Source organism: Dromaius novaehollandiae, chromosome 3 (genome assembly GCF_036370855.1).
Source record: "Dromaius novaehollandiae isolate bDroNov1 chromosome 3, bDroNov1.hap1, whole genome shotgun sequence".
Classification (NCBI taxonomy): Eukaryota; Metazoa; Chordata; class Aves; order Casuariiformes; family Dromaiidae; genus Dromaius; species Dromaius novaehollandiae.
The window spans coordinates 27,751,795-27,767,030 of NC_088100.1; the positions used below are offsets into that span (position 1 = coordinate 27,751,795).

The following is a 15,236-nucleotide window of genomic DNA, read 5'->3' on the forward strand; positions in this document are numbered from 1 at the left end:
ACAAGCATACTTGCTTTATACAAAACAGATTTTGACAGCTGTCACGTCTATGGGAGAGTTGGGGAAGGAAGAGCTGCTAGGTGGATTCAGGGTAGCTGAATGTTGTGAAGAAAATTCAGAATGCATTGGGTGATAGAGTAGCCCAGAATTTGTAAAACACAAAAGTGGTTTCAACTTTCTCTCCATCCAGGACTGCATTGGTTTTAATTAATGGTGTATTTTATTAAGGAACTGCAAGCATGAGAAAAGAAGTGAGCTCTTCAAGACAGTTATAGATATTCATATGCCTGCATATAACCTGTGTTACCTGGAAACTAGAGTCAAGGGTTTTTTAACCCAGCACTATTCATAGAACGAGTTCAGGGCTCCTTCTTTTGTCTGTGGTTATCCGCAGAGATACAGGACAAAGCACAAATCGCACCCTTAGTTCTTCTGAATCTTCTGAATGAAAACCAATAAAACAAAGTGAAAAATGAGGAAGAAAAAAAGAAACAGGAAAGTAGATAAGATCTGTGCACTTCACAATTTTGAAAAGTCTATTTACTGCTCAATAACCTCTTCAGCTTCTCCAGTGATAGTCCACATAGCCTTTTGGATGCCACAAGACTGCAAGCAATATTCAACATAATCAGAGTTTTCTTTAGGAAAGATTTTAGAGTCCTTTACAGAAAAAAATGATCTCAGCATCTTACTAACAAATGCAAAATGGATATGAAAAGGCCACCTTAAAAATGGTAACAGATGAGGTTTAATTTTGATGGAACAGATTTTCATTGCTGGACAGACACACAGCAAGCCTTGATGCACAGGATGTGTAGTGATTCCTCCCCTTTGGCAGTCTGATCAATTTGACTGGTTATAAACGAAGTTTAAGGCCTGAGTCAAGTGAAATTCAGGTACAAGCTTAAATAGAAACTTGGGATGAGTCTGAAAATATATTCTCTGTGAAAAATAAAGTTATAATGCCATTCAACCTTGAAGATCTCAAGCTCATCCACCTTCTGAGTGGAGGTAGAGGCCACCTTCATAGCAAAATGAACAGGGAACAAATGATGCGTGAAAAATAAGAAGTCTTCTTGCAATGGACATATCATGCTAAGTAATCAAAGATCCGCTCACCAGATAATCAACTAGATAATCCTACATGAAACAGTAAAATCCTATGAAATTTGGGACAGAAAAAAATATAGAGACACTCTCAGGAAGAGGGCAATGGGAGTGGCACTCACTAAAAGGAATTTAACTGAACTGATGGACACAGTCAAATATTCAACACTCAGATATAATCAAAAACAGCAAGGATAGAAGGGACTCAGATTTAGATAAGCCTCAGGACAAGAACATACTTCATTTAGCCAGGTAGCCACATACTGCTCTCAGTTCTAGAAACAAGAACCAGCCAGCATCCAAATGTCGTGAAACTGGAATAGGATTTTCCCTGAACCCTTCATTGTCAGGTCTGCTGGGTGTGAGAAGGGCATGGGACTTCTTATCACCAAACTCAGAAAATCCAGAAACTTAAAACTGTCTTCACTGGCTAGGTGCAAGCAAGAGCTGGTAAGCTGCATCTGACTTTGTCTTTTGGTGTTCCTTGGACAACAATGGCACCATGGAAAAGACATATAACACTATTTCCCTCTTTAACATCTACTCTAAAATTCCAGAACTGTGTAAAACAGATTGGTCTTCCAACTGAGAGCAAAAGATGCAAAACTTTGAAAAACCCCACTTGTAAAAATGACCCCAAGAGCAAATTTCTCACTCTTAATTCAATATTCGGAAGTGAGTAAAATTGTCTGACACCCTATTCAAGACTCACTAACGACTCAGATTTCTGATAAAAGAATAGCAAAGGTCAATAGCTTCCCAACACAGAAAAATATATATATATTATTTTGTTAGGGGATGGAAAGCATCATGTTTTCAGGCCCCATTAGCTTAAGATGAGTCCTTGACCTGACACAGGAAGACCAAACAATGCCCTCTCATTCCTCCCAGGCTTTGAATTCCAACATATCAATGTATTTTTTTTTTTCCTCTGGAGAAAAAGATTCCTGGTTTCAGGTACCCTTGGCAGGCTTTCCATTTTAGGAGGGAAGTGTGCACCACTAGCCATCTGGATGGAGAGAAGAATGAAGTGGCATACGTGTATATACACCCTGAGGAACCTTCCAGCACTGTGGTATATGAATGACCCTTAGGCTAATAGTTGTCTTCACACTCAGATGGCTAATCTGGGAAAGCAGTAGTGTAGATCCCTAATCAGAGAGTCCACAAATAGTCTGACATGTGGCCACACATAGTTATACGAGCCTGCACACACCAAGATGGTCAGACATACGTGTTGCTGACCTCCATCAGAGCAAGGCCTCTCTCTCTAGGATGTAAACGATGCAGCAGGATACAAGCCCAAAGAATTCTGAGTTCAGCTCTGCCATCATGGACTCTAGAAGATGGTAACATTAACTAGGATTTTAGAGTGATTCAGCAAGAAAGTCAGAGGATCTGAAGGCCCACAGTGAGATCCTTGGCATCCTATTTTTTCAGGGTTTCTCTCACCCACCAAAATGATGGATGAGCTGTGGGAAGAAGCTTGGTAAACACCACTGGAGGCACTGAGAGCAGAAACAAAAGGACTCTGAACTGAGATTATTCCTGCCCTGCAAAGAAGGGTAGATAGTGACAGTAAGATGGCCTTAGCAGTATGACAGTAGGCATCCTGATTAAGAAATGCAAATCAGTCCCCTTTCAGAGAGCCATTCACTGTCCTGTATTTGACCTTGCAGATATAAGCATGGATTTCTTCATGTTCAGAATAAGCCCCTCCGTGTCTTCAACACTGGAAAGCGGCCATAGAGAATTTTCTTCTTTTGGAACAGAGGTAATCCAGCCTGACGGCTCATGAGAGGAAAAGAAAACTCATAAGGAAAGATCTTGAAAGCACATGAGGTAGGTAAATAAGGAGACAGCAAAGCTATGAAAGTGAATGAGATAATCTCTGTTAATGATCTCCAAAATTCAAGGATCTATAGCAATGTTCTCTCACCTGATGCCAAAATAGCAAGAGGCTTAAGGTGAGAGCAAGGGCAGCAGAGAGAACGGTTTACACCTTTTACCCAAATTTCCAGTCTTCGAAGATGCCACTGACCTAACAACCTACATTTGCCATAGACTTGTCATCTGTTATTGATGGAAGAAATAAGTGACTTCTAAGCATAGCTTCCCTTTTCAGGGATAAAAAGGGCAGTGCCATTTGTACCTACAAAGCAGACATCTGCTTGTAAGCTGCTCCGTCTCTTCTTCCTTTCATATGCTTATTCCTAAGGATTTTTCTGAAGCTCTGCCCAGGGTATATTTTCCCCTTGCTGCTATTTAAGTCTCTCCAATTAGACCACTTAATATCTTTTACCACTTCCTTTGATGTATCCTACCATTTCAGATAGACTGAATGACTACTGCTCCAAGATGATTTTTCGCAAAATGCTGTATATGTTTATGTGTTTATATGTTACCTATGTGTTAATGTTTTAGTTTATATGTTTACACGTTAGACTCTTATTTATCAAAACAATGCTATGAAAGTATTTATCGGAATCTGATATTTCTTGTCAGGTTAGCCATTAGAAAATTGATCACCATCATTACCAAAATGAAAACCACAGACACAGTTGGACTCCAATGCATTTTCCAATCTAAATATGTTATATCTTATAGTTTCCCATGTTGTCATATTTATCCAGTAGTAACACTACAGAAATACTGAAATTTCCCAACTAAATTTTTTCACTGTAATACCTTCTTATTTTCCTGAGAAAATGAAGTCACACATTCAGTCTGGACTCAGCATGCACAGTCCTGTTACATGCACAACATACAGTGAGTCTCAAAACAGGCAAGAGAAAGACAAATATCTTTTTCCCATTGTTGTCATACATCAGAATATTTGCACATATCAGTGAGCTTTGAATCAAGAAGTGCTATCTTATTTTTCCCACTGACAAGTACTATTAATTCTGTATCCTGAATACAATGACACAAAATTATTAGTAGTTCCTGATCATAATAATACCAATATTACTTACAGTTTCCCCTGGAGATCCTTTTGCTCCTGGTTGCCCTGGTGGTCCAATTTCACCCTGTAATTTTTCACATAAATAGAATACTGTATAATTAATGTATGTACAGTTTGTTAAAATAGCCTTTAGTTATGCAGATTTGTTTAACTAGGATTATTTTTCAAAGTGTTAGAAGATTAACTTTGTTTTTGTTTTTTTTATTTTTAAATCATGCACTCCTGGGATCACAGAAGTAAGACTAAATGAGAGATTTTCAAACACTGCCATTATGAAAACTTTACTTTCAGGGTAAACAGAGCGCATAGTTGGGAAATGGTACATATATGCACAGGTTGTAATTGTGTTTTGAACTATTACTAATACCTTTTGTCCTTTTGCTCCTTGATTTCCAGGGATTCCAGGAATTCCCTGAGGGGAAGAAAAGAAAACCTTTTAAATATATTGAATAGTTTCTCCTGAAAATAATACATAAAATCTGATGTCCTTATAAATTTAACATTTGTGTTCATTGTGTTCGACACAGGGTTCAAAAATGGGCAGGAAATAGAAAAAAAAAGAAAAGAAAAGAAAAAGGTTTCAACTGCAAACATGCAAACCATTTCACCCAGGGATACAGTGAAACCATGATATGCAGCACCTGCCAGTGCTTTCGGGCCAGGGCTCCAAGCCTGCAGATGGGCAGCTCGCGGCACCCTGGTTACCCACCACGGGCTGCAGCGCTGCGCTGAACATCCTGACCGACACAGGGGAAGAGATGGCTTCTCATTAACCGTAAGGTTTCCCATTGCAGAAACTACAAGTCAACTCTGGCATCATCACAGTCTTAAATAAGCAAGCTGTTTTTTAGAGCTATCATAATATGTCTACATAGTCAGTACTTTATGCTAATGAGTACTGTAATTTCACACAAAAAAAATTTCTTTTGCAATATCATTACTTCTAGCTAGTTTCTTAAAATGACTAAATCTTCACTTCACGCTACAAAACATAGCATTTCCTATAGACAGGAATGTCTTGCAGCATTTCTCCTTCCAGCAGAGGTCCTGGTCAAGAGGACATCAGAGTTGATGACCAAGCACAACAAATCCTATTTTCCCATCTAAAATATGATGATTGCTCACAAAACACAAGAGATGGCTATTATGTGTGATGTGTGCTAGCTTCCATCTTCATAAATACTTGGATATTCCTGTCACTTACTCAGCATCAAGCTCATTTAACTCTGCTGTTTGCTTGTAGCGGTAATTTAAATGAATATAATTCGGCCTTTGAAACAAAACTCCATGTATGCTTAAAACAGTAGTCTAAACCCAGTTAATCTAATTTTTCTCTCAGCTAGACCTATTTGTTGGATAGATACTGTTCTTACTTGTACCATCTTTAATCTGCAGTAAGTCCATTGCAGAATTTGGCATACTGACTTTACATTTTACTCTAATATTTAAATATGCTGCAGTGAAAATGATAAGAGGGTTGTTCTAGACATTACCCAAAAAAGGCATTCTATGAAATAAAAAAAATCAACATGAATGTACCAGATAGATAGGAATAACATGACAGTTATTTCTGTAAGAATTACATTTGTGCAACACTGGCTTGGAAAAGATAGCACAGTTCTTTCGCAGTTTGCACCGGCCTTTCGGATCCTAATGACTCAATCGAAAAGAAACCGTGGGTTGGTCAATGGCACATGACTCAGCAACGGGATCCTGTGGATTTCACAGGTCATTGAAATTCCAATTCTTTATTGAAAGACGAGATCAGAGAACATAACGCAATCAACTGGAAAAAAGGCTTCGTTGTATGACTTTCACTCACATTGTGTGAAAAGTCTTTTCACTAAACTACTGTTCTTTTGTCCAAACCCATCTCAGATCTTTTGCACAAATGCAGAGATAAAAAATGGGGCATATTTATCACCACATTCAGGATATTCCAGACCTCTTCTTGAGTTCCCAGTATAATTATTTAATAGCTAATTTCTGTAACTGTAAAATAGAAAACTAAAATATAAACTTCTGTAACTGTAATGCAAAACTGTAACTTTCATATGTGCTGGCAAAAATCTCCCAGTAGGCAGCAACCCTTTTTACTGAAGGGATGTACCAAAGCTTTCCATGGTTACATTTCTGTGCTATCTTCAGGGCAGAGACAAGACCACTCCACATATACAGCACAGAGAATGATTTATGATCATATCAGCATGCCAAAGAGAGAAAATACAATGTCTTGCTGAGCTGTGTTGAACTTTCTTGCCTAAAAGAAATCACCGATACAACACATTTAACTTTATCAATGGCAAAGAAGGATAAAAATCAAAGAAGAGTAAAACTGAGCCATTAAGCCTTTTTTCTTTTTTTAATTTGGTTGATTGATTCTGCACAACTGAAGTACACAGAATTTAGGCTCTTATTTCAGTGGGAGCAGGTCCAGACCCTTAAAATTCTTGTACAGATCACTGGCGTTCGCTCAGCTAAGAATGAATCTATCGCTTACATTAATCTGAGTGACTCCCCAAGCACATGGGGTGGAGATTTTCACAGTTATTCACCACATGTCATTTGGCACAGAAGAAGGAGAATGAAGTGGCTAATTTGGTCATAAAAAAAGTTTTTTCCCCATGAGAGTTACTTTCCTGTATAGCTTCCACGGTTCAGCAATTGTAAAGACTAGTTTCTGTATGATCATGTCCAACATGCCTAAAAATTAAATTAAATTTCCTTCTCAATATCTACCCCCAATCTATTACTTCCTTATACATGGTATAGCACCTGGTCATGCCAATTAGAATTACTTGCACTTTCCCAAAGGAGAAGGTTAAAAAGTAGTTTAGCTATCCTGAGTTTCTTCCCTAACTTCTAGGTTAAAAGCCAAACCAAGTTTTGGAAATGTATTAGAAACCTTGCTCCCAAACAGAGGTTTCACATGCAGTACAAGTCTTCAGAATCTGAGCAATTTTTTTTCCACCACGAGTAATAAAACACTTTTCACAGGAAGTTATGTTTATTAGGGTGACATAACACTAAGCCAATAACTAAGCCATCAAAGAAACCTTACTATAATTATCAAAGGATGTAGTCTTATTTTAAAGCATGAGCTGAAACAATTAGTTTTACTCCATTTGTAAGATAAAAATGTAAATTTTGTGAAGTGTATATTGTAACTAAAATTATCACAAATGCCTGTCTTTAATCAAAACTTAATATGAAACAGAACCAGCATGCAATTTTTCTGCCATTAAGGGAAACACAATGTTTGGAGCTACTACAAATGGGAAAACTGCCACCCACTGGGAGTACCAGAATAAATGCTATGGAATAATTCATGATTCACTGGCCCAGGAAAAATATTGCCTTTGGGGATGTCTCTTGCAAAACTATCAGGCAACATTTTGTTCATCTGAAATAAAAAAAGGGGGTGGCAATTCTAGATTCTCTTTTCTTCCTCTTTTCAGAAAGCTTATTTTAAATGGTTCATATTTATCATATATGCAGTTATAATATCAACAAAACAGAGCATTGCATTTGTAACCAGAATAGCTAAAAATCAAAGAATGTACTGCACTTTAATGATTTCTGTCCTTACACATGAGTTAGACCATATTACCCCCCTAAATCAGTTAATTTGTTCCTCTTCTTCTACACCAAATTTCATGTAAGATTTATTCACCACTTTTTTTTAAAAAAATTATGCTTATTGCAAGCCTGACTACTGCCTTAGCTTTTCCAGTAACCTCAGTCTGACTTTCTCAATTAACTTTATTTCCATTAAATACCTTCCTCTTTTCTTTGAAATTTTCCCTTAAATGGGAAGTCTTCCTGTACACCTACAACAACTTGCAAAATTATGAAATATTTTAACCTTAACCAGCAAGTGATATAATCACACGAAATCTAAAGCCCGCAAGATAATCTAGCAATGGGCGACTCATACATTTACAAGTGTGGATATTCCCAAGCTTCTCAATGGCAGCCCTATCACTCACAGCTGACATCGTGCCTAAGAATTACGTGATCACGTACCAGTTAGCCCGGCAGCTGAGCAAGATCACTGAATTATCCAGACATCTCCATCCTACCCGTCCTTTCCTTGGCCTCATTTGCCCGTGCAACCATCTGTTTCCACCCTCCAGCCGGTGTTTCGCCGGGCGCATCTGCCAGCCCGGCAGCTGCCCCAGTGGTCAGCACAGCCCTTTGGAGGCCCCGCAGGTACCCACTGTAGGGACCTAAAGTGACACCTGAACGTCACGGAGATAACCGAAATGGCCACTTCTGTCTTTAAAAAAGATGTCAGGCTGCCATAAGCAGTGTCATACGTGCCAGCTGCCCTGGGACGCCTCAGAAGGCCCCGGTGCCACCACGTAGGTAACCAAGTCCCACACCTTAACACCATGCTCACTGGAACAAGAGCCACCTCGTCTTTTTCCCTTGCGTGCAATTGCCTAGCACAGCAGGTCAGAGAGCAAAACTCTCCTGACAAAGTCCTCGCGTCGGCTAGAATCACGAGAGGCGTGAGTGTAAACCAGGGCGCGCGCAGGTAGAAGGAGCTCTGCTGCATTTGACGTGTGGGAGACAGCACTGCTCACCCACGTAAAACTGTAAAACTGCTCCCAACTGTAAAAGGAACGTGGTTTTGCAGCCCTGGAAAATCTTTCTGTAGCTTCCATTAATCACAAAGTGTCTATTTTTGTTTTTGGATGATATTAAACAGCTGGATTTTTTTTCCATGCTGTTTTACAACAAATCCATTAAGTAGGTTGCCTGAAACCTTATGTTTTCAAATCAACTAGATGTGAGCATTTTTACTTAAGGCACAAGCTATGTTTCTTGAAATATTTTTCCCACTTTTTCTAGCCAGTATTATAGATTATTTATACCTCCCCCTATGCTCAACTTTTATATTCATGAACAATAGAAGAAACCATGCATAAAGACTTCTGAAACAAAACAAAACAAAAAATATTTTTTTCCCAAAATGGATATTTATTAGCCTATTAAGTTCTTTATTTTCTGTTACTCTATTTAATATTCTATCCCCCATCTTTTCAGTATCTGATAGTGCTTTATGCTTTGGTATTGGCATACTAGCCCTGGTAGGAAAAGTGGAAATTTCTAGACTACAGCTGACAAATTAATTATCATAAAACTATCTCTGGAAGATGAAAAATCACAGACAACTTTCCAAAAGCTTTTCTGTTATGAGCAAGCTGTTTTGCAAACAACTCCCCAAGGAGATTGAGGCAGCATTAGTATAATTCTCTTCAAGGATATTATTTTCTTATGGCAGGTATACAAAACTGTACCCTTTTAACATCCTGCCTTAAACAGGCTCTCATTAAATACAGTACATCTGGACTTATTTTGCAATGTGCCAGACATTTGATAAATAAGGTCTAGGACAAATCACTGCAGGCTAGTTTTTCAAACCGTCCATTCTTCTTTCAACATCAACACAAAAATGCCTGAAATAATATAATTTTTCTCTATTCAAAATGAACATGATTTCAGAAGTTAGGATAAAAAAATTACTTCCTGTTTAAATTACTAGACCTCCTGGAAAATGAAAAAGTACTAAAATCTAAGCATAGCCATTTTTGAGGTTATTCTTTGGGGCAAAAAAACTACTACCTTCTCTACTACTGTTACTGAATATTGCTAAATATTATGGCTTTATTTTATGGTTACAGACAGTATCTGCTTTCACAGTTTATTTTTATGAGAATGTTCTGCAAAGTTACTTTTTAGTGACTCGTTTAAATTACATCATTTTCATACACAGATCCATTAACAATGTTTAGAGACTTTTGTTAGAAGAAGGTCACATTCTAGTCAGCTGCCCATTTCAACAACAAGCACGAGAGCTGTAGCCAGCACAAGCCTCACAGCATAATCCCAGCCAGGCACTAAGGCATTGCAATCAGAGGCTCAGCTTACGAAGTCCACAGGCTTTCTATGAAGGTTGCCGGAAAAGTGCTAATTTTGACCCTATTCTTTTTTCAACAGTGTTACTGTTACACAGGGTCAGCCGAAGTATTAGGCTTAAAACAGATGAAAGCAAGACTACTGTTAAAAAGATGACTTTTCTACTGTATGTGAGTTCCCTGAATAATGTTTCATTTAAATTGCTCCTTCCACTCTGAAAAATCTGCAATTCTGATTCTGGGAAGACACCAACAGATATTACATAAATTATATCAATACAACCAGATCCACAACAGATATCTCTCTACCCAGATATTCCCTTTAATAATCCCTTTATATTATTCCCCCCATAATCCCTTTAAGCACAATATTTAAGCGCCTGAAAAATATGACCATTTATGCATTATTATTCTTTATTTGAACAAACACCCTTGATGCTACAAGAGACATCTACTAGCAGCATGGAAAAAAAGTACAAGTGATATTTTGGACAAATATAAAACAGTCCAGGTATTTTTTAAAAGATTACAGCAAATCTTTGATAATTCTAACACAATGAAAGACCAAATCAATGTGGATAATGGATAAATGAATACTCTCCTACTGTGGACAGCAGCAAAATATATACAAAAGAAATTTGATGAAGTTGCATCTGCTACTACTGACTTGTTGGAATAGATGGCACAGAAAAATGGGCTAAATATAAAGAAGCATTCCCACAGACACAATGAGTATCCACTGGACTAACAGCTTTAAATAAAATGCAGAAAAGGAGAAAGCATATGGAATATCTCCACCGTTATAAGATCAGAGTTTTCAAACACTTCTTTTGGCAAACCAGTTATTAAAAATAAAAAACACTAATGTTTTAAATGTGGAACACAGTGGCCACTGTTGCATTGCCAACAACACAGGACTTGGAAAACTGTATAGCTGGATAGCTGGAAATATTAATAAAAAATGAAAACTATCTATGTTTTGCCATAGGGTGAAACTAGTGTCTTGTCAAATCTTTGTGGACCTGCACCGGGCCAGACAAAGCCCAAGGCCCCGTCTCCACCGATGAGACCATGGTGTCCACCCCGTGACCGAAGCCTGGGCACCAGACTTATGGACTGGGCAAACCAGTGACCTCCCTTCTCTCCAAGAAGCTAAGACCCTGACCCATGTGTCACATGCACACACACGGATATTTAAGCAGCTGTATGTGGCAACTGGAGCTCTCAGACATCCAAGATGCAAGAACTGCAATGCTCTTCACACAGGTCTCATCGATGTGGAAGAATGCAATTTTTGGCCACCCCCCTTTCTCGTAGTAAGGGTGCACCCAGTGAAATCAGCAGGGAGCAGGGACTTTGCTAAAGAACAAATCATGCATTTTTTTCCACATGGCACATACAGTGAAACTTCTTGTCACAGGATGTGGCAAAAGGAAACAGTAAAAATGATTTCCAGAAAAGACTGTAAAATTACTAGAGAATTGGCCCATTGCTGGCTATTAAACAGGATGATCCAGCATGTACTTTTGGCTAAGGAAGTCCCTAAACCTCTGACAAATAGAAACGGGTAGTGAATATGCAGGAAAAAATAATTTTCTATATACTCCTATCCACTGTCAGAGAAAGAATTCTCCGATAACTCCTGTAGTTTGATTCTGCTCGGCAGTTCTCTTCTGTCTTGAAGTTGTAGCTAACAGAAGTTGGTGCAGAGAGTTCAAACCCTTCTAGATGGCAAGGAGGGAAAATCATACCTTGACTCACATTGTAATCACCATGACAAAATCTAATTACAGAGTAACTGCTAAAGCAAAAATGAAGTTGTGCAATGAGAGACAGATTCTTTCTTAAATGGTTTAATATTTCTGTACTACATCACATCATTCTTGGTCTTACTGGGCTCTTCATTCTTGGTCTTATGGGACCCAATAACCTTGTTTTTGCGGATCATGGAGCATCAGTACTCACACTGGACCTTATTCAATATTGGTCCAACATGAGTAAAAGATGTCCAAATCCAAAAGTCAGGGGGTTTTTTTCAGCTCGACGTAAAAACAGCATCCTGTACACACTGCAGTCCCTGTATTTAATTAACCCAGAGCACTATTTGGTTTGTGAAATGTCATCTTTTCAGAACAACAGTTAAGCACAAATATATGATATTTTTAAATGATCTATCTGAAAAGAAACAAATGCTGGTTACAACATATGCCTCAATGAAGCTTTCCAATACAACAACATATGGTACAAATGAAAAATGTTATATTTTTATCAGGTTTTTGCAGTTTGTGGAAAAGAGGCCTTCTACCATTGAAGTATTTTCACCTTGCCAGATGTTTTTAATTAAACCTTACAAATGAATTTAAATTCATTTGATGAAGGATTGTTTAGGGTTTTTTTATTTTGGATGAAAAGCTACCCTGTATTCAGACAAGACTTTCCATAGCTTGGAATTTTGACACGCAAAAATTGCAAAAATGAAAACACTGCTGCACCGAATTTCCCCACATTTCCTAGTACACTATCTACTGGTTTTACATATTTTTTACAGCAAAAACAAGCAGCTTCCCAGCTGCACATCCCAGAAGAAAGACAGGATAATTATTCTAGATGCTGGAGCTGCAGAGCAAAGAGCTCTCTCTACCGCTAACAGTAGCCAGACTGGAAGGAACTAAGGGAGATAAACACCAAAGAAAAGGTGGAGACACAAGACAGAGGAGAGAAACAACATCTCAGCTTTGGGTTTTACGCTCCTTGGGGACACGCACTGTATTCGTTGTTCCCCAAATAATGTTGAACAAATTGATTACACTTCAAAATTAATTGTTATCACTCTCTTTCCACTACACAACTTCGTTTCCATTGACTTCAATAGCAAGAATATTGAGTAAATGAAATAGTAGGTAAGTTTCTCTTTCTGGTGAAAGAATTTGTTAGAATCACAAATTCTACACTTCTCCATTATTTAACTTCACTGTATCTTTTACTATATCTACACTATATAGCATGTGATCATTTATCTTGGGCAACTGACATGTCCCTAATTCAGCACAGGGCACGAGACCACTGCAATCCTGTTGATTCTGAGCGAAGGACACTTGGAAGAAGCAAGAAACAAGTCACTTTGACAGCCCAGCTGCCACCTGAATATGTGACCAACAAAGAACCACATTGCTATTACATGTTTGTTCATTTTTTCAGATGCACACTTTAAGCTAGGGTTCAGCTCAACTAGCTTTAACCAATCTAAAAATCTAAACATAGTTTAGTTTAAGCCAATCTTCTAAGCTAGGCTTCCTCTGGACATAACTAAAAAAACAGGCAACTTCAGAAGATCATCCCATCTATCTATCTACCCATAACAGCATGAATAGTCCTATTCAGACATTAGTCTCTTTCCACTGAGAGTGCAGGAAGCCCAAATGAAGGATTGGACTAAATATCTCTTCTGGCTAAATTAGGTGAAATGAAGCCCTTCGCTGCTGAAGTTGTATCAAAAGAAGGAAGCTCAAACATCCTTTTGGTCTCCCTGTTTCTACCTGTGGTTCAGAAACTCACCATCTCCATTCTCTTCCTGCTAACCGGCAACATTTTGACCTGTAATTTGAAAACTGCTGATTCAAAGAATGGACTATAAAATGTTATGGGCCCATGACTTAAAATCTAATTCTTTTTCTTTTCTCCTCTCCATTATTATTTCTAATCGTCTATTGAGTTTTTGTAGTCAGTCTTTACCTTCTTCACATGAAAGACTTAGATTGCTTATCTATTTTTAAAGGCAGACTGACTCGTCAAAATTAATAATAAAAAGTAGTCTTTGGCTATACGGTCAACGACAAGCATAAAGAGAATTCTTCAAAAATACTTACAAGAGGAAATACTTAAGAAGTAAAATACTTAACAAAAAAAGTTCAGTGAGGTGTTCTCCAATGCACATTCATATGTTTCATGAATGGTAATTTTATGTAGTAAGATAACATTTGTATCTTGTCAAATCAGAGTATACTTAGAAACAGAAAAATTATTTGTGTTTGATTTGCAAAAGTGCTAAGTCTACACATAAAAGTGAAATATTATCAAATTGCACATAAACAGAAATTTCACTGTGAAGAGTAAGCATTATCTGTGATTCAGTGGAATTACCAACATTCAGTTTAGAAAACCTGGTTTGATTATTGAATTTATACACCATAAATTAGGAAAAAAGGACACATAAACGCTTTGCTTCTATACACCATAAATGATAATCTTAGAACTAAAACTTTATTGTCTGACAAATATTTAAAGATTCAAAACATTTCCTTTTTGCAAAGCATTTCAACATTTTTAAAACAATGTTGAAAAATCCAGGTCTATCTTGATCTCCTATGCAATTCATCTTCTGACTCCTAGCAAAGGTGAAAGACCACAGGGAACATAGCATACAGTGACTTACAACACTTACAGCAGGCACATATTCATTACATATTTGTGCAATTTACAGTCTAACATATATGACACTTTATTCCTGAAATTTGTAGCAGTGATTGAACACAGTTGCTGAGTAAAAGTCATGAACACACCTGCTTTGCATTACAGATGAAAGCATTACATAAATGTCACTCTTAATTTACTTTATAAGATTATAAATACATTCTGTCTTGTATTTTTGCATAAAATCTACTGTGTAAATAGTAACAATGAATGGTTATTGTTTATTGTTATTGTTTATTGTTACCAAAAATATTTTTATCCTATCAGCATATGCTATAATCTAAGATATTTCATACCCTACCTCTGAAATATGTGAAAGTGGAAACTTAGTATGGATAAATACCTAGATAAAAAAGTTAGCATTGCTGCAAAATATTTAAAGAGAAAAAAATATCTGACATTTCACTTACTTGTAATTCCTCAGCCACAATTCAAGAATGGGATGTTTACTCCACTGACTGTCAATTTTTTTCTTCTTTACAGAAGAACTTTTTCCATTTTTTCCTTTCTTTCCCAATGAACTGCAAAAGTGTTGCTTTAATGACTTGAAATATTCAGTCATACCATATATTTGGTTAAAAGGAGATGCACATAAGACTAAATCAGGCCGAAATCCTATGATAGCGCTGCCACCCAATCAGGAATGTTTGGTGCTTTGATTGTCAGAAGTTCATTCAAATTCACTATTCACTACTATATTTCACTATTTATTTATGTGCTGCTAATCTTCCAAATGCTGTTGTATTTTTCTGATTCTAGGCCTAATGCTT

At 37.4% G+C, this 15,236-nt stretch overlaps 1 protein-coding gene across 3 annotated transcripts in view; it reads right to left on the bottom strand.

Annotated features, from left to right (window-relative positions):
• Window positions 1-15,236, bottom strand: part of COL21A1 (collagen type XXI alpha 1 chain) — a 111,145-nt gene that overhangs the window by 21,149 nt on the left and 74,760 nt on the right. For all 3 annotated transcript variants that reach the window (XM_064508590.1, XM_064508592.1, XM_064508591.1), the window contains exons 17-18: window positions 4,440-4,484; window positions 4,083-4,136 (exon numbers count right to left, since the gene is read on the bottom strand). In XM_064508590.1, the coding sequence (XP_064364660.1) occupies window positions 4,083-4,136; window positions 4,440-4,484 (99 nt within the window). The remainder of the gene's footprint in view (window positions 1-4,082; window positions 4,137-4,439; window positions 4,485-15,236) is intronic.